Source organism: Sceloporus undulatus, chromosome 7, assembly GCF_019175285.1.
Source record: "Sceloporus undulatus isolate JIND9_A2432 ecotype Alabama chromosome 7, SceUnd_v1.1, whole genome shotgun sequence".
NCBI classification, from domain to species: Eukaryota; Metazoa; Chordata; class Lepidosauria; order Squamata; family Phrynosomatidae; genus Sceloporus; species Sceloporus undulatus.
This window is the reverse complement of record NC_056528.1, coordinates 30,250,129-30,268,847: the sequence shown is the minus strand read 5'-3', so window position 1 is coordinate 30,268,847 and position 18,719 is coordinate 30,250,129. Positions and strand designations below refer to the sequence as shown.

The 18,719-nt window shown below is 58.8% G+C and overlaps 4 protein-coding genes across 4 annotated transcripts; all 4 read right to left on the bottom strand.

Moving 5' to 3' along the window:
- Nucleotides 1–1,243: 1,243 nt before the first annotated feature.
- RAB9B (RAB9B, member RAS oncogene family) lies at nucleotides 1,244–4,677 on the bottom strand. The gene is made up of 2 exons (XM_042478165.1): nucleotides 4,661–4,677; nucleotides 1,244–3,676 (listed from the first exon to the last, which is right to left on the bottom strand). Exon 2 carries the CDS (start codon nucleotides 3,645–3,647, stop codon nucleotides 3,042–3,044), a length of 606 nt encoding a protein of 201 aa, XP_042334099.1. The 5' UTR covers nucleotides 3,648–3,676; nucleotides 4,661–4,677; the 3' UTR covers nucleotides 1,244–3,041.
- Nucleotides 4,678–8,108: 3,431 nt separating this feature from the next.
- Nucleotides 8,109–9,109, bottom strand: TMSB15B (thymosin beta 15B). The gene is made up of 3 exons (XM_042478167.1): nucleotides 9,079–9,109; nucleotides 8,775–8,943; nucleotides 8,109–8,488 (listed from the first exon to the last, which is right to left on the bottom strand). Exons 2-3 carry the CDS (start codon nucleotides 8,872–8,874, stop codon nucleotides 8,451–8,453), a joined length of 138 nt encoding a protein of 45 aa, XP_042334101.1. The 5' UTR covers nucleotides 8,875–8,943; nucleotides 9,079–9,109; the 3' UTR covers nucleotides 8,109–8,450.
- A 1,124-nt stretch (nucleotides 9,110–10,233) lies between these two features.
- Nucleotides 10,234–13,401, bottom strand: SLC25A53 (solute carrier family 25 member 53). The gene is made up of 2 exons (XM_042478156.1): nucleotides 12,538–13,401; nucleotides 10,234–11,633 (listed from the first exon to the last, which is right to left on the bottom strand). The coding sequence occupies exon 2, from the start codon at nucleotides 11,561–11,563 to the stop codon at nucleotides 10,652–10,654; it is 912 nt and encodes a 303-aa protein (XP_042334090.1). The 5' UTR covers nucleotides 11,564–11,633; nucleotides 12,538–13,401; the 3' UTR covers nucleotides 10,234–10,651.
- Nucleotides 13,402–13,539: 138 nt separating this feature from the next.
- PRPS1 (phosphoribosyl pyrophosphate synthetase 1) lies at nucleotides 13,540–18,007 on the bottom strand. The gene is made up of 7 exons (XM_042478154.1): nucleotides 17,872–18,007; nucleotides 17,503–17,686; nucleotides 16,851–16,949; nucleotides 16,419–16,543; nucleotides 15,731–15,904; nucleotides 15,286–15,445; nucleotides 13,540–14,835 (listed from the first exon to the last, which is right to left on the bottom strand). The coding sequence occupies exons 1-7, from the start codon at nucleotides 17,991–17,993 to the stop codon at nucleotides 14,743–14,745; spliced, it is 957 nt and encodes a 318-aa protein (XP_042334088.1). The 5' UTR covers nucleotides 17,994–18,007; the 3' UTR covers nucleotides 13,540–14,742.
- Between the last annotated feature and the right edge of the window lie 712 nt (nucleotides 18,008–18,719).

Here is an 18,719-nt window from a genome sequence, read left to right as displayed (position 1 = left end):
TTAATTAAGGGGCAAAGAGCCAGCTGGCTGACCTACTAGGAAGGCATGTGAGTCTGGGGCCTTGGACAGGACAGTCCAGAAATACTCTCCCCTAAGCATATAAAGACAATGGGGCAGGCAGTGCATAGCACCTGGAAAAGCAAAGCCTGGCGTAGAGCAGTGGCTCAGGCTCAACCTTTTTGGTCCCCAGGGGCTTTGAACCTCTGCTCTCCCAACCATTGCTCAGCTTTAGCCATGATGGCTGGGGACACCTCTGGGAACAGAACAAAACAAAAGTGTCCACAAAGAGCAAACGTTGTGTCTCTAAGGGTTCTTGAGGGCCACTTTTTAGGCCCAGGTGGGAGGCCACCATTTCCAGAAGTGCCAGAGTGAAGGCAGGAGAGGGTCTCTTTGGGCTCAACTGTCCATTGGACCCCAGCTCCTCTCTTTGCCCTTCGCCTTCTCTTTGCCCTCCCCACACATCTGTAGCCAGGTCTTAGCGCCCACACTTGTGGGCCTGAGTGGGCCTTCTCTGTGGTGCATCAATGGGGTGCATTGTCCTAGGGTCGCTCTCCCCCAGATTGCAGGCATTCTCTCTCTCTGCAGCATGAAAGGCCCCAGTGGGTGTTTTTGGATCGGCCGAAAGCTGGGGGAGAGGCACATAAACAAGGCAGGCTCTCTCACTGACAAAACCGGCTGCCTCTGGGCACAGCAGCAGCACCAGAGGGGCACAAGGGTGGCTACAGCCTTGATGAAGGTGGATGGGTTTCCCTTGGGGGGTGGTTCCAACCAGTGTGAAAACAGGGGGAGGAGAGCCTCTTCCTTTTGCCATCTGTGGGATAGAGGCTGCCCTGGGTCATTTCAGGGGTCTTTCCCCATTTAAGTAGTAGTGAAGTCAGGGGGTCAGTGGAGCAGGGGTGGGGGCAAATGCAGAAGGTCACAGGTTCACTCCCCAGCTCCCCCTCCCAACAACACTTTCCTTGGACGCAAGAAGAGGAAAGCTTCTGGTCATCCAACCAGTCTTGGCAGGCAGACCAGGGGGCAATCCACAGCTCCCAAGCCCCCTCCCCAAGGAGGACAACCCCAGGGAACAAAGACACTTCTCTCACAGCCACCATCTTGCTTGCTCTTGATGCTCCTGCTGAAGCACAGCATGGATCCAAGGAGGGAATTTCTGGTCTATCTGGGGAGGGGACGGAGGAGCAGGCCAAGGGTCTGCATCACTTGCAAAAATGACAAAGCGGAGGACACTCAGCATCCCTTTAATACATTCACATTTTTATTGGCTTAAATACTTGTCAGTTTTGCCCCTTTCTATTCGCAGCTCCTGTTGAGAATAAGTGGATCGGCACCATTTGAAAATCCATGGAAGGAAGCAGGCAAAGCAAGCAAGTCCTACCAGGCAAGACCCACATTCTCCCCAGAGCCTTCTGGGCTGGTGGGCATCCGAGCCACTTTGTCAGGGGTCCTTCAGCCCCATGGATGTTGAAGGTGAACTACAGTTCCCATAGCCTCATTGAGCGGTGGGCAGACTGGAGTCCACCCAACCTCTGAAAGGCTGCAATCTCCCACCTTTGCCTTCATGATGGAGTAATAGAACAAGGCAGGACCTTCAATGAATAAAAGCACATTTCTTCAGCTGCACAGTGTAAGCATAAACACATACAGAGAGCGAGAGAGAAAGTTGTGGCAAATGGTGAGTGCAGATGATGGAATGGACTCTGTGCCACCAGGGCATCTCACGTAATAATCTTAAGGTGCCACACAACTTGCTGCGTTTGTGGCAACATAGCAAGACAACCATCCCTCCACCCTGAAAACTGCTCCAAAATAAAAATTATTCATAACTTGGCAATGCTAGCAGAATGTAAAAGGAATGTGATGATAATATACATGTAAACACCCATTTCTTAAGATGCCAAAGAACCCATTTCAGGCTTTGCATGGGGGCGCAACCCCTCCCTTAAATGACTGGCATCTCCTGTCCCTCCTTTCCCACAGCCCCCTCCACTCCCCATCCCAAAGGCCCAGCCTTGACCTTTAACTCCAACTGGCCTAAGGAGCTCCTGACTAAGGAAGAGGCTGCCATTTCCAGGAGGACCCAGCAGAGGGCGCCCGGCTGCCACAGGAGGGAGGTGAGGGGGAGCTGTTTGAGGGGCAGCAAGACTGGCCAGAGCCCACCCAGGGGCAGCTGACCCCCCCAGGCTGCGCAGGACCCCTTGGGGGGACAATGCCCCCCACCCTTTGGAGGGAGAGACACAGGACAGGAAATAGGCATCCAGGTAAAACCCTGCGTTTTCTGCTCACAGCAGGATGGAGCAACCTGGGCTGAGTGCTTGGTGCCCCAAGGCCACAAACCCACGCTGGCATCTGTGGGTCACACCTTTGCATTCCCTCTGCCCAGCTCCTCAAAGCTCTGGTCCATTTTCAGGCCTTCATTCCCAGGTAACGAGGACAGCTGCCTTCCCTGGCAATCCACCTTGGTATGGCCTTGGCACACCAGGGTTTGTGCTCCTCTTCCCAATTCCAATCCCCCTTGTACCAGTGAAGCCAGTAAGAACTTTGGGTACAAGGAAGAAAATCAGGCAGCAAGGCTCAGCTCCCAGACACGGCTCCTCCCAGGGGGGCACCCAAAGGCGTTGCTCTGGGACCAGCCAGTCCCTCTCCCCCACCCCTTGGCACCATCCCCCAAGTGGCAGGGCAGGGCAGAGGGGTCACACATTCACCAGTCCATGGAGAAACCGCTCTATTGCCCAGCTTACTGGCTCTTGATGGGCCCCTCCATCTGGCAAGGGATGGTGGGTCCAGGGGTGGGCACCTTTTCAGTAGCCTCTGGGGCTCTCTTCCAGCATCTCTCTAGCCAAATGTCCCAGGGACACTGGGAAAGGGTCTCTCTCTATGGCTCTGCTAGTGGCCACAGACTCCACGGTCGGCCAGGTGGGCTGAACGGGCACAAGGCAGGTGCAGAGCCCCCCAGGAATCCCCTTGGCTCTGGGGCTGCGGGCCCTTGGCCGGACCCTCCCCAGCCATCTCTGCCCTGGAGCAGCCAGCTCTGGCCACTCTCAGCAGCAGGAGGAACTGGACTTGGCGCCAGAGCGGAGGTCGATGGTGTGTCCCAACAAGCAGTGCTCCAGCTGCTCCTCCATGGCCAGGACCTGCCTGACGGCCTCTTCGAAAGCCACAGCCACGTTCGTGTCGTCCTTGGCACTGGTCTCCAGGTAAGGGTAGTTGCCGTGGGCCAGGCACCAGGCCCGGGCCTCCTCGGGGCTGACCGCCCACTCCAGCTTGTCCACCTTGTTGCCCAGGACCACGAAGGGGAAGTGGTCGGGGTCCCTGACATTGGCGTAGCAGACAAACTCCTTCCGCCAGTGGCCCAGGTTCTCGAAGCTCTGCCGGTCATCCACGCTGAAGGTCAGCAGGCAGCAGTCGGCTCCCCGGTAGAAAGGGGTCCGGAGGCTCTTGAAGCGCTCCTGCCCGGCCGTGTCCCAGATCTGGAGGGTGACGAAGCGCCCGTCCACCTCCAGGTCCCGGTTGAGGAACTCCACCCCGATGGTGTGGAAGGCCTGCGAGTCAAACTTGTCCGTGACGTAGCGGTTCATCAGGGAGCTCTTCCCAACGCCTCCGTCCCCTAGAAGGATCACCTTCAGCAGCAGAGACTTCCCACTCATGGTGGCCAAAATGGAGGCTGAGACGATGCCTAGGTCCAAAGGGAAGCACAGGGTCAGGGCAGGAAGGGGCACCCCCCCCCAAGGCACAGGGCTGGCCGGCCGGGGCTCCCAGGCCAAGATCCCAGGCCTGTTGGGGAAGCAGGGCTTGGAAACGGATCCTTCAGAGTTCGGACTGAAACCCAGGGCAGATTCCCAGCCCAAACTGCTCTCAAATGGGAGGTCTCTTTATGTTCCTATTGGGGGGCATAAAGGGAGAGAGAGGGCAGTGAGTCAAACAGGGAGGAGGGCTCATCGGATTTAAATGTTTGCATGTGTTTAGGGTATAAAAACACAGTAACTGGCTTTGCAGTCCAAAGGGGTTGATAGTTCCTTCTTAAATAATAACCATTAAGAGCCAGCCCCAGCACTTAACCCAGATCTAGGTGCTTGCCTAGATTTCCTTCCACTGACCCTTTCGCCCCAAGTCAGCTTGTGGAAGGGGGCCCTCGACCTCTGGGGCTTCCCAAGGAGGGAGGGCGAGGGGCAGCCCTGGGACTCCAACCCCTGGGCCGGCTTCTGGCCCTAGGGCTCCCCAAGGGGCGAGGGGGGGTTGGGGCTGGGGTCGGATCCGGCTGCCCCCCCCCGGTCCTCCTTTCCAGCCCACCCCCGGCAGGGTCCCAATGAGGGCTGGCGATTGGGCCAGGCAGTGCCTCCTCCTTCTCCGTTCCCTTTCGGGATGAGGAAGGAAGGCCCGCTGGAGGCAAGAGGAGCAGCAGCAGCAGGAGGAGGGCGACCGAAGGGCCGCGCCAGGGGCATCGGGTGCGCCGGGGCCTCGATCCCGTAGAGGGCACCATCGAGGCCCCAGGGATGATGCTGAGATCATAGAATCATAGAGTTGGAAGAGACCGCAAGGGCCATCCAGTCCAGCCCCCTTCTACCATGCAGGATGCTGCAGGGATGCTGCAATGGGATGCAGGGATGCGATGTAGGCGCCCTCCCCTGCGGCTCTGCCCCTTCCCTCCAGCGGAGCCCACCTCTCTCTCTCTCTCTCTCTCTCTCCCTCTCTTTCTGTCTCGGCGGGGCCTGGAAGCGAGGAAGGCAGCCCCCGGCGGAGGCGAGGCGGGTCTCTCCAGCGGTCCAGTGCCCGAGCGGCGCAGTGCGCATGCGCAGAGGGACCCGGGACCCTGTCAGAGCATCTCCGCCTCCGGTCCCTCACAAGCCACGCCCTCCCCCCAAGCCACGCCCAGTGACCCCCAGGGAGGAAGGGAGGCGGTGGGTGGGTGGGTCTTCCTGGGGGGGGGGGGGCTGAGGCTGAGGAAGAGGCCTTCGCAGCCCCCCATTTGTCAAGAAGAGGGCTTGGAGTGGGTCTCCTTGCATGGCAGTGGGGCTGGGCTGAAGGGCTCTTTAGGGTCTCTTCCAGCTCTGGCATCCTATGGCTCTGGGAACTGTGCTGAGCCTGAAAGAGCTGCATGGCATCATTTCAGCCATAATCCCTGGGGGAGCCAACCTTGCTCAGCCATTATGGACCCAGAGCCATTATGGAGAGCCCACAAGAGAGCAACCTTCTTCTGCCCCCAACTTGGCCTGGATCCCATGGCAGGAGCGCACTCCCTTGGCCCTTCCTTGGCCCAGATGGGCGATGGGGCTCCCTCCGTCCTTATGGCCTCTGCTAATTCCAAAATGAGGAGGACAAGCTGGAAGGCAAGTGGCCCTTGGAGAAAGGCTCATTATGGCAGCCCCTGAGCCACCATACACTCAGGGGGTCTCCCCCAACCGCTGCCCCACTTCTGTCTCTCTCCCCACGGCCTTTTGCTTCAGCCACTCACTCCTCCCAAAGAGGCCAGTCCTTCTTATCTCATGGAAGCTAAATGAGCTTGAGAGTTTTACTGAAGGGTTTTGTTGAAAACCCATGCAAACAAGGGCTCCTGGGGCATTCCATGCGCTGTTGACATTCGCAGGGAACTGTTTGGAAAAGGTGGGTGAGATAAGACTTAACTCTGCAGGTGCCGTGTGTGTGCGTGCATGTGTTCAGGGCATCTTCCCCAGAAAGGAGCCAAGGCAGAAATAGTGGGCTTCTGCCCATCGGCTATTGCGAAAGGAAGCCCTTGGCGTGGCCCAGCCACTGTCCAACGGGAGGGTGCTGGTGCCCTCCACGGGTCCTGCCTGGCAGCTATGCCCCTCTCTTGCCAGGGACCGCCATGGCTGCTGCCTTTCCTGCCTCTGAAGTGCCAGGAGCCAGGTTGGGGCCTGCAGGGCTGCTCTGTCCACTGGCAACACCTTTCTGCTTCCCCGCCTGGTGTGCCCCGAGGTCTCCATGACTCACAGGCAGAAAGGGAGCAGAGGCGGCCTTTTCGGACTTGTCTGCCTCCCTCCTTCCCGCTGCCATGGAGGTCAAGAGCATGCAAACCTCCATTGCCGGCTCAGATCACAGACCCACACTCTCCACAGGCCATCCAGGTTTATTCCTGCCCTCAGGACTGCCCAGGGCCTTGGACTCAGATGCATGTAGATCTTGGAAAAATGCCGGACAAAATGCCTGCCTGCAAACAAGCACGTTGGGGCTTGTCTCCGCATTTCCCTGCTTTGCAGGAGGGAGGGAGCCTGGCCAGAGAGTCAATCCATCAATCGCTGGATTCCTGTCCCTTCCAAGAATGGGGCTCAGTGCAGGACTGAACAGGAAGCCAAGCAAAGCAAGTCGCCATTTTGCTTCCAAAACCCAAGAGAGCAAGAAAAGGAAGGTGTGGAGGAGCAGCCATGTCTTCACAGAGGGACCTTCAGAGGTCCACAGTGGCAGCTCAGGCTACCTCCTCCACCACTGAAGAAATGGCCAACCGTAGCCCCCTCAGGCTTAAAGCATCTCCACAGACCCAGAGGTGAGAAGGTCCTCAGCACAACATCAGGCTGCCTGCATAGCACTTCACATAGCAGAAGAGTTTGTGGACACAAAGCAGAAGAGTTTGTGGACACAAGGAGAGCAACGTCTGACCAGCTGGCAGAACCCTTTCCTTGCAAGCTGCAGGACTGTCAGACCAGGCTCAATGGAAACGCCTCAATGGACAGACAGACAGACACACACACACACCCCGCCACGAGTCACTGGCTGGGATGCTATGGGGCAAGATGGACTGGTTTTGCAGCCGCTCAGGGACAAGCATCCCCTGCCTTTCCCCAGGCGGCCCAAGAAACCAAGTCAGAAGGGAACGCTGCTTGCACAATGGCGGACAGCAGGGAGGGGGGAAGTTTTATTAAAATCCGCAGTTTCTGCTCTCCCACTTCCTTCGCTCACTTCCTCTTTCTTCAGGTTTCTTTTTAGGAGATGATGGGGTCCTCAAGGGATTACCAAAGAAAGTTTGCTCTGCAGAGGCAGCCACTCAGGGCACCTGCCAGAAAGCCAGCGCTGCAGCAAACATGCAGCTCCAGGCTGGGCCTGTCCTGGTCTGGAACCAGAGGTCAGTTGCCTGGAGAGAGAAGGGTCACTCTGTTCGCCCCCTTCCCCTGAAGATGGTCGGTCTGCAGGGAGGTGCTCTGCACCCGTCCTACTGCCCTGGCTGCTTGGAGGCACACCACATACATGGGCACAAGGGCCTCCTTTGCAGCCTTCACCATTTCCTGGCAGTTCACACCTTTCACACACAGACACACCTCTTCAGCTGAAGCGGACCAGATGTCCAGACAAGGAGAGCAGAGGTGAAAAGCAGCTGCCTCTATGGCCCCTTTCTCTGCCCGGCTCTGATCCCACGAAGAAGCTGCTGAGAGAGGAGGGGCTCCAGTCGGCCACAGAGGGCCAGAGCAGACCCCTTGAGAGCAGACTCCGTTTCTTTCTCCTTCCCTCCCTCCCAAGGCTGGGAAGATGGAAAGCAGGAAGCTCTGGAGGAGAGCTTGAGGCCTCTCCTGCCAAAAGCCATGCAAGGGGGGGGGGGGAATCATTTCCCTGCAGGGCATGGAGGCTCCAGGCAGGCCAAGGCAACCCCCAACCCTGGAAAAGCAGCTCTTGCACAGGCCCTTCCACCAGCCCCCCAAGAAAGGCCCTCTCATGGCCAATTCACCCAGCCAGCCCTCAACACTGGGGAGGGGGCGAGGGGTCAGGTCCCACCCAAAGGATGGCTGAGGCTGCACTGATAGCACCCCAAACTAAGCTCACATGGGCAAGAGCTGACCCCTCCAACTCACTCCCAAGCAGCCCCCCTCCCCATAAAAAAGACCCCAGCCCAGGAAGGAGCCCCCCACCTCCCACCCCCAGGAGAAGCAGAAGCAGCTGCTGTTTGTGGGGAAAGCAGGGGGGGGCTGCCTCTCCCCTGTCCATTGGGACCCCCACCTGAAGGCTGGTCAGGCGTCCGCAATGGCTGTTGCTCCAAACCACCTTGCCCACCTGACAAACCCTTCCCAAAGCCACCAGTGGCCAAGGCCAGAGACAAAACGAGGCCTCGCCGGACCGCTTTGGCCACCACTTCAAGGAGGGCGCAGAAGACAAAAGCCACAGGATTGCTTTGCATATCTGTTTTTTAATAGACGTCTTTTCTCTGTTCCATTTTAAAGAAAACAAACCAAGCAAAGGTGCAGAAGCCATGATGAGCCAAGAAGCTCAGCAGACCCCCAGGGATGGCATTGCTCCATTTAGGAAGGAAGGAAGGAAGGGAACAGCGTTGGGAGAGAACAAAGGCTGCCTCCGCCGCCCTTTCCCTTTTCCTGGGGGTCTTCAGGTGGCAGCATTTCTCCATTTGCAAAGGAACATGGCATTTAAAAAAAAGGGGGGGTTAATTGGTCAAGAAAGGAAGAAAAAAGGGGAAGGAGAGGAGAACTCTGCCGGGAGGAGGCTCCATCTCTCTAGGAGGACTTGGCCGACTGTTTCTCCTGTTCGATGGCTGGAAGGGAAACAGAGGCCCTCAGGAAGGGTCCCACACAGACCCAAGAAGGGCCAAGGCCCCCCGCCCCAAGGGCCGGCCCTCCCCAGTCCAGGCCCATTCCGCAGCCCTGCCCACCGAGAGCCAGGGATGCTGCTGCTGCTGCTGCCGCCTCTGGACTTAGGGCTGGGCCCCTTCCCCACTTGTCCGGAGTGGCCCAAGCCTCCCCAGGGCCACGGGCCCCCACTGGCCAGGACCCCCCCGGGACCTCCGGGGGAAGGGTCCAGGGCGGGCGCTGCTCACTCACTCTCCTTGGAGGGCAGCGTGTTCTTCTCTTCGGTGTTGGTCTTCTTCAGCTTCTTCTTGTCGAACTTCTCCACCTCCGAGAGGTCCGGCTTGTCGCACATCCTGCCCACGCCACGCCACGCCACGCCACGGGCCTCCCGCTCTCTCTGGCTCGCTCTCTCTCTCTCTCTGCGGGGAGGAAGGACAAAGGCCGCCTCAGGGAGGGAAGGAGGGAGGGAAGGGCCCCGGGACTGAGCCCCTCTCCAGACCAAGGGAAGAAGGGCCACCCACCCCGCCCAGAGCCGCCGCCCTCCGCCCGGCCCCACCTGGCTCCCTTCCTCCTTCCTTGGCTCCTGGCTGCGCGCTCTCTGGGGCCTCCGACGCCGGGGCCGCCCTTTATATATATACACACCTATAGGGCAGAGCGCGAAGCACCACGGGAAATGTAGTCCACCGCTCCACGTCCCCCCCCCCGGGCAAGGCTCCCCCCAAAGGCCGAGAGAAAGGGAGGGAGGAAAAGGCGGCAGCAGCAGCAGCCAAATCCGTGGGCGGCGGCCCCTCCCTCCCTTCTATCCTTTCTTTCTTCCTCCCTTCTATTCTCCTTACCTCCCTTCTTCCTCTCCGCCTCCGTTCTCTCGGGGGTCTCCTTCCCGACGCCCCTCTTGACCCCTCCGAGCGAAGGGCCAAAGAGTCTCTGCCTGCAAGGCGAGGACAGTCCTAGGAGCAGCGAGGCTGAGAGAGTGTCCCCCGGAGAGGGACCCTGGGCCTCCTGGCCCGGACCCGATGGATGGCTGGACGGAGGCCCCCTCCGGCCCTGTCCGTCCCGGGCTTTATCCAGACTTTAAAGGCGCCGGAGCTTCCGATCGGGGCATCAGGGCTGCTGGCACAAAGCACCGGGAGACCCATCATCCCCCGCTTTGCCCCTGAGCCCAGTTCCCAGGCTGCTCCTCAGGTCTTGCAAAGCACTTCGCAGCGGGGGTAGTGGGCGGAGCCTTCCGCATACGCCACGCCCCCCGGCGCCATTGCTGCTGCTTTGAGCGCCACCCAGCGGCCAAAGCGGAGACTTCTAAAGGCCAAGTTGAGTTCAAGTTTTTAATTGTTAAAACCAAGTCTTATACATTGTATCTTGCTAGAATCGAAAATGAAACCAACCAAAAGGTCTGTCGCCTTGCGATTAAAAAGCAAAAGAGAGCCTATTCATTACCAAAAAAGGGCAGGCGATAATTGTACCATTTTACTTTCTGTTCCATAAAGGCAATTAAGTCTCTAGCGAAGGGTCCCAGTCCAAGGCAAAAACGGTTGAATGAATTGGCATAACTGAGTCTGCTTCCATCATCAGCCATGCAGCCAAAGCACCTTCTCTCCAAAGTAAACCTTAAAGTCTGTTCAAAAGAACTGGGATCTGTGAAATAATGCCCAGGATTTCTGCAAAGACTCAAGGTCTATCCAAGGAGGACCACAGGGAGGCCACCCACCCACCCACCCAGGGGTCAGTTTGGGTCCATGCAAGCCAGTCCCCTCCCCTTTCAAGGCCTGTGTTCTCTTTCCCTGTTCCCCCAAAACATGCAGAAGGGGGCTGCCCCTCCCCTGTCAAAGCCCAAGGCCTCCAAAGGGGCCCCTGGGCAGGCTGGTGGGATGGGACCCCATCTGGCAGCCCCTGCCTCCGACTCCTCCAGAGTATCTTCAGGACAATGTCCCGGGTCCTCCTTGTTCTGATGGAAGAGAAAGTCTGGCTGATGCCTCCTTCTCAAACCCAGCAGAGTCACTTGTTCCCTCCTTCCTTCCTTCCCAATTAGTTCTGCAGGATCCCCTTGCCACTCCATCCAAGCCCAAAGGCTGCCCCCCCCACCCTGATTTGTAGCCCCAGTATTCCTATGGCAGCCCCCATGAGCTGCTCAGTTAGGGCACTGGGACCTGAGGAGGAGGCTGCGAGTGCAAGTGTTGGCCCCTGGGCCCCTGGAGGAAGTCGTGGATGGCAGTGGTGAGGCCCCAGGTGATGCCGGACCGCAGGATGAGGAGGGATCCCCCTCGGTACAACAGTGTTGCTCTGCCCCCTCGGGTCCTCCAGACTGCGGCCACGGAGGCGCCAAGGCCAAGAGTCTCCTGCCTGCCCACCTGGGCCTGGACGTTGGTGATTAGGACGCCTAGTGGGTAGAGCAGGAAGCTGATGGCCGTCCCGTTGATACAGCCAGAGAGGAGGGAGGGCAGCCAGGCAGGGAGGCCCCTGTTAGAGAAGTGGTCCCGGAGGGGGTCCTTGGAGGAGAAGTAGAGGCTGCTGCCCAGGCCGTTCCGGAGCAGGATGAGGCCCAGGCCCCGGTAGTAGCCCAGTGCCATCCTCTCCCTGAAGCTGCCATAGGAGCTGAACTCCCGCAGGATGCTCCTGGTGGTCGGGAAACGGAGGACCTTCCGCCTGTCCTGGAGCACATTCTGGACCCTTTCGAAGGGGCCGAGGACCAGGCCCTCAGAGAAGCCTGCCAGGACACCTGCTGTGGCTCGGTCCCTCAGCAAGTGGTGATTCCCCGGCGGCCGGCAGCCTGAGAGGGCCCTGAGGAAGGTGTCGTAGGTGCCAAACATGAGGGTCCCCTGCAGGGTCTTGGCCAGGAGCGGAGGGAGGAGGCCACGGCAGAACTGGCGGAGGCCTTCCTGGCAGAGCTGGTGCCCGGCCTCCCGGATGGAGAAGGCATGGAGCTGCTGGCGGAACATGGTCTTGTGGAAGGGAAAGGTGGCCAGCACTGAGAAGAAGTTGGAGGCGGCCCCCACCCAGAAGCTGCGCCCAGGGTCTGAGTGCCGCTTGTGCTTCTCCTCCTCCATCGCCTCCTCTGCAAAGGCTTGTCCTGCCCTGAAAGGCCTTGGCTGCTCCTTGGCTGTGAAGATGGAAGGCCTACAGGAAGCCCAAGGAAAGAGAGGATGAGGCATGTGGCCAGGCCATTCGGCCCAGGGTTCAGGTCCTGCCATGCCCAGGGTCATTACATGCCAGGCAACCCAACAGGGAAGAAGACGCAAGCCCCAGACAGTGTGCCAAGTGGGTACAAGACCTAGGGGATTCTGTGAGACCACAAAATAATGCTCCTAAGCTTTAATGGGCTTTACTGCTTCAGGTGTCAGGTGAGGGGACATAATTTTTAAATGCTTCTCTATGAAGAGCCAGCGTTGCCTAATGGTTTGAGTGTTGGACTCAATCCCTGCCTGGCCATGGAAACTCACTGGGGGACCTTGGGCAGGCCTCACTCTCTCAGCCTCAGGGGAGGGCCATGGCAACACACACGCACATCATAAAGAAACTTTCCAAGAAAACCCCATGATAGCCAGAAACGCCTTGAAGGCACACACAACCACAACAACTATGAAGGAGGGCCATGTGTGTGTGTGTGTGTGGGGGGGGGGGAATGGGGGGTTCCCTCCAAGAAGCCCCCCTCCCCAAGCAGGAGAGAGAGAGGCCTGTGCAGAGGTTCTGCCTCAGTGCATTGGCGGGGAACGAGCTGCACTATGGCTGGGGGCCATGCCTTAAACCCCTTCCCCACAAGCCTCCTCTCCTACCTAGAGGGGGGCCCCATGAGCTCCAGACCAGACCCCCCCCCATGCAATGCAATGCACCTCCTCTGAGCTTTCCGAAGGAGACCCCTGGCTGCCCCCAGGAAGGCCAAGGACCCAGAGGGAGGGAGGGGCGCCCTTTGTGCCGGGGGGGGGCTGTCTGCCTGGCTCTCTCCCGGGGAAAGAGGAGGAGAGTGGGAGCCTGCCCTGGCCCCCTTCCTTCCTTGCGATGCTTCCAGCTGGGCCCCACTTACCTGCCGCGGAGGAGGAGGAATGTGCAACCGAAGCAGCAGCAGCAGCCCAGCCGGATGGATGGATGGATGGAGGCGCCGCCTGCCCTGCATCCGGGGGCCGCTTCCTCCGCTGCTGAGCCTGCCTCTTTCGCAGCACCGCAGGCAGAGGCACCAGCTGCGCTTCCGGCGGAGGGAGCACCTGTTTCGTCTTCTTTTCCTGGCGAGGCTGCGAGGAGACCCCCCTCCTGCTCCTCCTCCGGCCAAAGCCCCCCCCCCCCCCGCAGCTGCCCAGTGGCCGGAGGGAAGGCAACCCGGGTCAGGGAAACGTCTACCTCCGAGCGCAGCCCGGCTTCAAAGGGGGAGATGAGTCTGCCCCGCCATCCCTGGGGCTGAAGGAGGGAGGGTCTCAAGATGACCCCTTGGGTTCAGACAGGCCAAGCTCCTCCGGCGCAGACCTCAGCCGGTGCCCTGACATTGCTACCGGGGGAGGGGGCACACAGCCTTCAGCCCCACCGCCTCCTCTCCACCCCCCCCCCCCCCCGATGGTCCTGAGTGAATCTGCCCCAAGGACGGGGGCCTGCCAGCACATGGGGGGGGGCTCAGAGGGGCACCTTCTCAAGGCAAGAGGACCATGGCTGACCCTTCCCTCCCAAAGAAACAGGAGCTCCAGGAGCAGCCTCAGTGAGGCAAGCACCCCCTGGCTTTGCCCCCGAGGCGTAAGCTGCCATTTGATCTTTCTGCCCACACAGGAGACCCACCCCCTCCCAGTTACTGGCGAGAAACGGCTTGTGATGCACAGGAAGTGAAGTCCTAGTTGGAGACACCGGTTTGGCCACACTCTACCCCCATTTCCCTTTCGGCTCCTTTTGCCCTGGACTTCCTTGCCTTATTCTCCAAGGGAGGCTGGTGGCACCCCAACATCCTAACTTTAGGGGGGGCAACTGTTCTTCTGGCAGAAAAGCCACTGCACCACAAGGTCTCCCAGAAATGCTGAGCGCCCAAAAAGGGACCAGAAGCCCTTGGTTTTTAAATAAAAGTTTAATTCCTCCTTCATTTGAGGTTGTGAAGAACAGAAATGCTGCTGAATCCTTCTGCCGCCCCAAAGCCTCGGGCAAAAGAGAGGCAGCGACGGCTGCAGAGAGTGGAAGGACCCAAAGCCAAGAAGCAAACACAGACACACACGCGTGTGAAAGAGACAGACAGACAGACACAGAACAAAACATAAACCAGCGCGTACAAAGGAGGAGATGAATTGCTGTGGGACCAACGCCAGACCGGGCCACCATTTCAAAAGGCACCACAACCCTGGCCTCCCTCCACACCTACAGCTTCCGGGGAGGTAGGGCTGAACCCCCTCTGAACCCCCCAATCCCTGGGGGGCTGCGGCCAGGTGGCTCCACCGTCAAACCATCTTCCAAATTAGACCAAGCTACTGATAAAGAAAGCAAGCCAGCTACACAGGATTCTATACTGAGAAAGCCAGAGGAAGGTGGCCATGGTTCTGGGTTCTTGATGCTATCTGTCCCATGAGGCCGAGAGATCCCTGCCCAGCCCTATTCTGGGAGTGTCAATGGGGAGTGAGGAAGGGTAACCCAAAAGCACCAATAAATAAAGTCTCACCGCCCGGCTCACTAGGAAAAGCCGCCCAGGTCTCCCCAAGGCACCTGAAGATGCAGAAGGAAAGGAACTGGGGAGAGAAGCTGACCAGGGGCCAGAAAGTGCTGCTTACCAGAGATCTAAACAGAAAATGCCCCAGAAGGCTGAGGGTGGAGGAGTGGGGCCCCCTCTGAAATGAACTGGACAGAAAGGCCAAGGAAGGGGTCCAAGCAAGGCAACGGCCTCCCTGAACCCAGAGTTCTCTTCTGCTGCTGCCAAGGGGTGGTGAGAGACCCATCCATACAAGATAGCTGTGCAAACTAACCCCCTCCTGGACCCATTCCCCCACAGGACGTGTGGCCTTCTGCACGGCCGGTCAGTTCCAATCTCCGCTGAATGGAAACGGTTTGACTACTTCCACGAAAATCTAAAACTACCAGAGGGGTCTGCAGAAGACTGACTGAGTGCTTGAAAGATGACCCTCCCCTACCAAGCTTTGGGAAGCGCAAAGGCAGAACAGAGGAGAGGTGCAGTCAAACAAGCAACAGCTTCTACTGAACCTTAAAACAAATTTTGGTTTTTCCAAAAAAAAGGGGGGGGGAGCCACACAAGCGTCCGGTGCATCTACTGTTATAACGGGACGTGGCTGAAAAGGTAAGAGACCGATTCCCCATTGTGAGTCCTCCGGATGGCCTCAGCCAGGATCATGGAGATGTCGATCACCTGCAAAGGGAAAGGGAGCCGGAAAGGATGGCCATCAGAAGAGGAAGGGCTGACCAGGACTTGGAGTAACGCGATAGGAATTTTTTTGGAAGGGGGAAGAGGGGTTAATACAGGCAGCCCTTTGGCAAAACCAACAACAGCAACCCCCGTAGCATCTTCCCCTTCCCACCAAAAGAGGCATGTTTACCCCTTACTCTGTGGGGAGCCCACCCGGGGAGAGTGGGGGTGGGAGAAATAAAGCATTTTGAAGCAATTGCTCATTCTATGCTGCTTTCTTATTCTTTTAGCTGCAAAGTAACCAATAATGTGACAAGATACTGAAAATGATACTGGCAAGTATATCGTTAACAAGAACAAGCCACACCTCCCATTACTTTATAAAAAACAACTTTCAAGCAGCAGATTCTGCCCTTCCCAGGCGCCTCCTCCTGCTTTTCCAGAAAACCTTACCTGGATTTTCGGGCAGTGTTTCATCTTGTCCTCTTGGGGGATGGTGTTTGTGACGACCACGGCCTCAAAGCAGGCACTGTTGATTCGGGAAATCGCCGGCCCCGAAAAGATCCCATGAGTCAGGATGGCATAAACTTTGGTGGCCCCGGCTGAGACCAGTCTGCATGGCAAAGAGAGAGAGAGAAAAGGCATGTCCTAACCAGGCCCAAGGCTCTTCTGGAGCACCTCAACCTGCCACTATGCCATCACAAACCTCACCCATCATGCTCTCAATGACAACAGCGTGAAGCAATTTTCTTAATCAGAAAACAATCTTATTAAGGCAGACTAAAGCCAGCCCCAGCCGAAGGAAGGAGAGAGCACAGCAAGGAAAGAACTCTCAGCGCCAGAGAGAAAAAGTAGATGGAGGCAGCTGTGGACTCTCTGCACAGGGAACCCCACTCACTTGTCTGCTGCGTGGCAGATGGTGCCACAGGTGTCCGCCATGTCGTCCACGAGGATGGCCACCCTGTCCTTCACGTCCCCCACCAGCACCATGCGGTCCACCTCATTTGCCTTCTTCCTCTCCTTGTGTATGAGGGCAAAGTCCACATTCAGCCGATCAGCTATGGAGGTCACTCTAGGGAGGGAGAGAGAGCCATGCTGTATAGCCATATAAAACACTGGGGGAAACCCACCTGTCCTCCAACCAGACACCAGGAAGCTGGCAGCCACTGAGACTGTACAGGGGGGCAACTGAGAGGAACCTGAGACTGCAGCAGGGCGGGTGCCTATATGGCTGCGGTCCACCGTATGTAGCTGTACTCCAACCGCCAGGATTCCTGGCTGGTGGTGATGCAGCATAGGAGTAAGACTTGTACCTGAAGGTCTGAAGGGATTCCCTCCCCACACTTGTACAATACCCATTTGTCTGAAAATCAGTGGGATTCTACCCAGGTCTGGGGCAAAAGCAACTTCTCAGCTTAGCTTGCCAGAGAAGGACCCCCCAATGGCAAGGGAGCCATCAAGACCCATTGGCCAGAAGACAAACCACACCAGAGGGCCATTCTGAAGTGGGAAGAGAGCTGGGGGGGGGGTAGCAAACGTTTCCTCAGGAAGAGGATAGGCCCCCAGCTGCTGCTTGAAGGGCTCACCTCTTGGCTCCTCCGGCATCTGGCGAAACGATGGTGCAGTTCTTCCACTCCACAATGTTCTCCTTGATCCACTTCAGCACTGCAGGCTCGGCGTACAAGTTGTCGACAGGGATATCGAAGAAGCCCTGGGCAAGAGATTTAGCCTTCTCTATCAGAGCGCTCTGATGCCACAACAACAAATTACAGATCCCAGAATTCCCTAGCATGGGCAGTTAAAGTGGTCTCAACCTGGGTTATTTCTGCAGTGTGTTTTGGCCCTGTGATTCTCTCGTCCTAAAAGGTCACATACATCACCTCAGGCCAAAACGCCCAGCGCCACGCCATGAACACGTGTGGGTTGCCCACTTGCCAAGTCATGTACCTCTTCCCCCATCCTCCCAACAGGCTCTGATTTGGGGTGGGTTTCAGCACACCTCCTTGGCATGGACCAACCTGGATCTGAGAGGCATGCAGGTCCATGGTGATGATGTGGTCTGCGCCAGCCACCGAGAGCATGTTTGCCACCAGCTTGGCAGAGATGGGGGCCCGGCTCTGCAAAGGAAAGCAGCCTGGTCAGGGTGGGAGCTCTTCTGGCCGCCAGGGACAGCAGCAACATCCCCTCCCCACCTCCCACCACAGAGACCCCATCTCCTTCCCTCTCTCCCAGCTCCAGAAACAGGTCTTGGGTTTCTTCCCATGGCACAAAGCACCCACCCTTGCAGCATCCCTGCCCCAAGAAGCCCAAGGCCTCAGAGTCACAGCTGACCTGGTGCCCAGAGAAGCCACAGCAGTGGGAACACATGGGCCATTGTTATTGGAGAGTATGGCTGCCTGTGTGCCTCTCCTCATCCCAAGCCCCGGTTTCTCCATTGGGCCTTCTACCTATTGCAATGACTGGACATAAACACTTGGGCTGTCTGAGTAATTAGACCCTCTCCTCTGACCCTCATCCAGGGCCATATAAACCGCCTCCTTCTCTCCCGCTTTCCATGCTCCCTCCTTTGCGGCTGGACGCTGCCTTCTCCTATTGCGTGAAACCCGAGGCTTGCGACTGAGCCTCTGCCAGGGCTGCAAGGGCTCCCCACGGAGGGAGGGCCTGCCTGACCTTGTCCTTCTTGTCCTGCCGGGCGTAAGGGAAGCAGGGGATGACGGCCGTGACCCGGCTGGCCGAGGCGATCTTGCAGGCGTTGATCATGATCAGGAGCTCCATCAGGTTGTCGTTGATCTCCCCGCAGCCGCTCTGGACGATGTAGACGTCTTCCCCGCGGACGCTCTCCCCGATCTCCACGCTGCAAGAGGCGGGCGGAGCCCTTAGGGACGGCCCTTGGCCAGGACTGGAGCCCCCGGAGGCCTGGCAGCAGCGCCATGTCCCAGAACCCCGGGGCCCTGGCCTCCCTTGCGCCTCCCACAGCGAAGCCCCGCCCCCTCCCGCGCGAGGCACGCCGGGAACGCGAGTCCTCCTCCGCTGCCTCACCATGTCTCCTGGTTGGAGAACTTCTTGGTGACGACCTTCCCGAGCTCGAGGCCGAGGCGGTCGGCGATCTTCTGCGAGAGGTCTTGGTGGGAGCTGCCGCTGAAGATCTTGATGTTGGGCATCCTGCCGGCCAGCGGGCCCGGGGCCGAGGCGGAGCCCGAGGAGGAGCAGGGGGCCGCCGCTGCCGCCGCCCTCGCCGCGGAGCCCTCTCCCCGGGGCTGGGGCTGGGGCTGGGCCGCCGCCTCCTCCTCGGCCTCGCGGCGCCGCTCCCCGGGCCCGGCCTCGGCTGCAAGCGGAGCGCTCAGAGGATCCAGCCGCGGCCGCGCCCTCCGCCCTCCTGGCGGCCCGGCTCCCAGGAACGAAAGGGAAGCAGCAGCACGGGCGCCGCCTACGAAGACGACGACCGCCGCAACGCCTGCGCCGCCTGCGCCTTCCCCGACGCCATCTTGGCGCTCCTCGCCGGCCACGCCCCCTTTGTCGCCTCCCCGCCCGTCACATGGCAACGCGGTGCACGGGGCGGGCCAAAGGCGCATGCGCCTGCCGACCCATCCTCCTCCAGCGCTTCGGCGATTGGGCCAGCGAGTGGAGGGTGGGGCCCCGGAAGCCAATGGGCGCGCTCTCTCCGAGGACAGTGGGCGGGGGAGCAGGGAGAAGGAGGGGAGTGTGCGCATGCGTAGAAGTGTCCAGCAGTAGCAGCGGATCAATAGTTAGGGGAGGGTCGCAGGGGGTGTGGAGCCCCGGAAGTGATGGGATCGCTGACCGGAAGGAGGAATAGGACTACAACTCCCAGAGTCCTGTGGTTTTCTTGGCAAAGTTTTTCAGGGCCACAGGAGGCTGAGAGAGTGTGC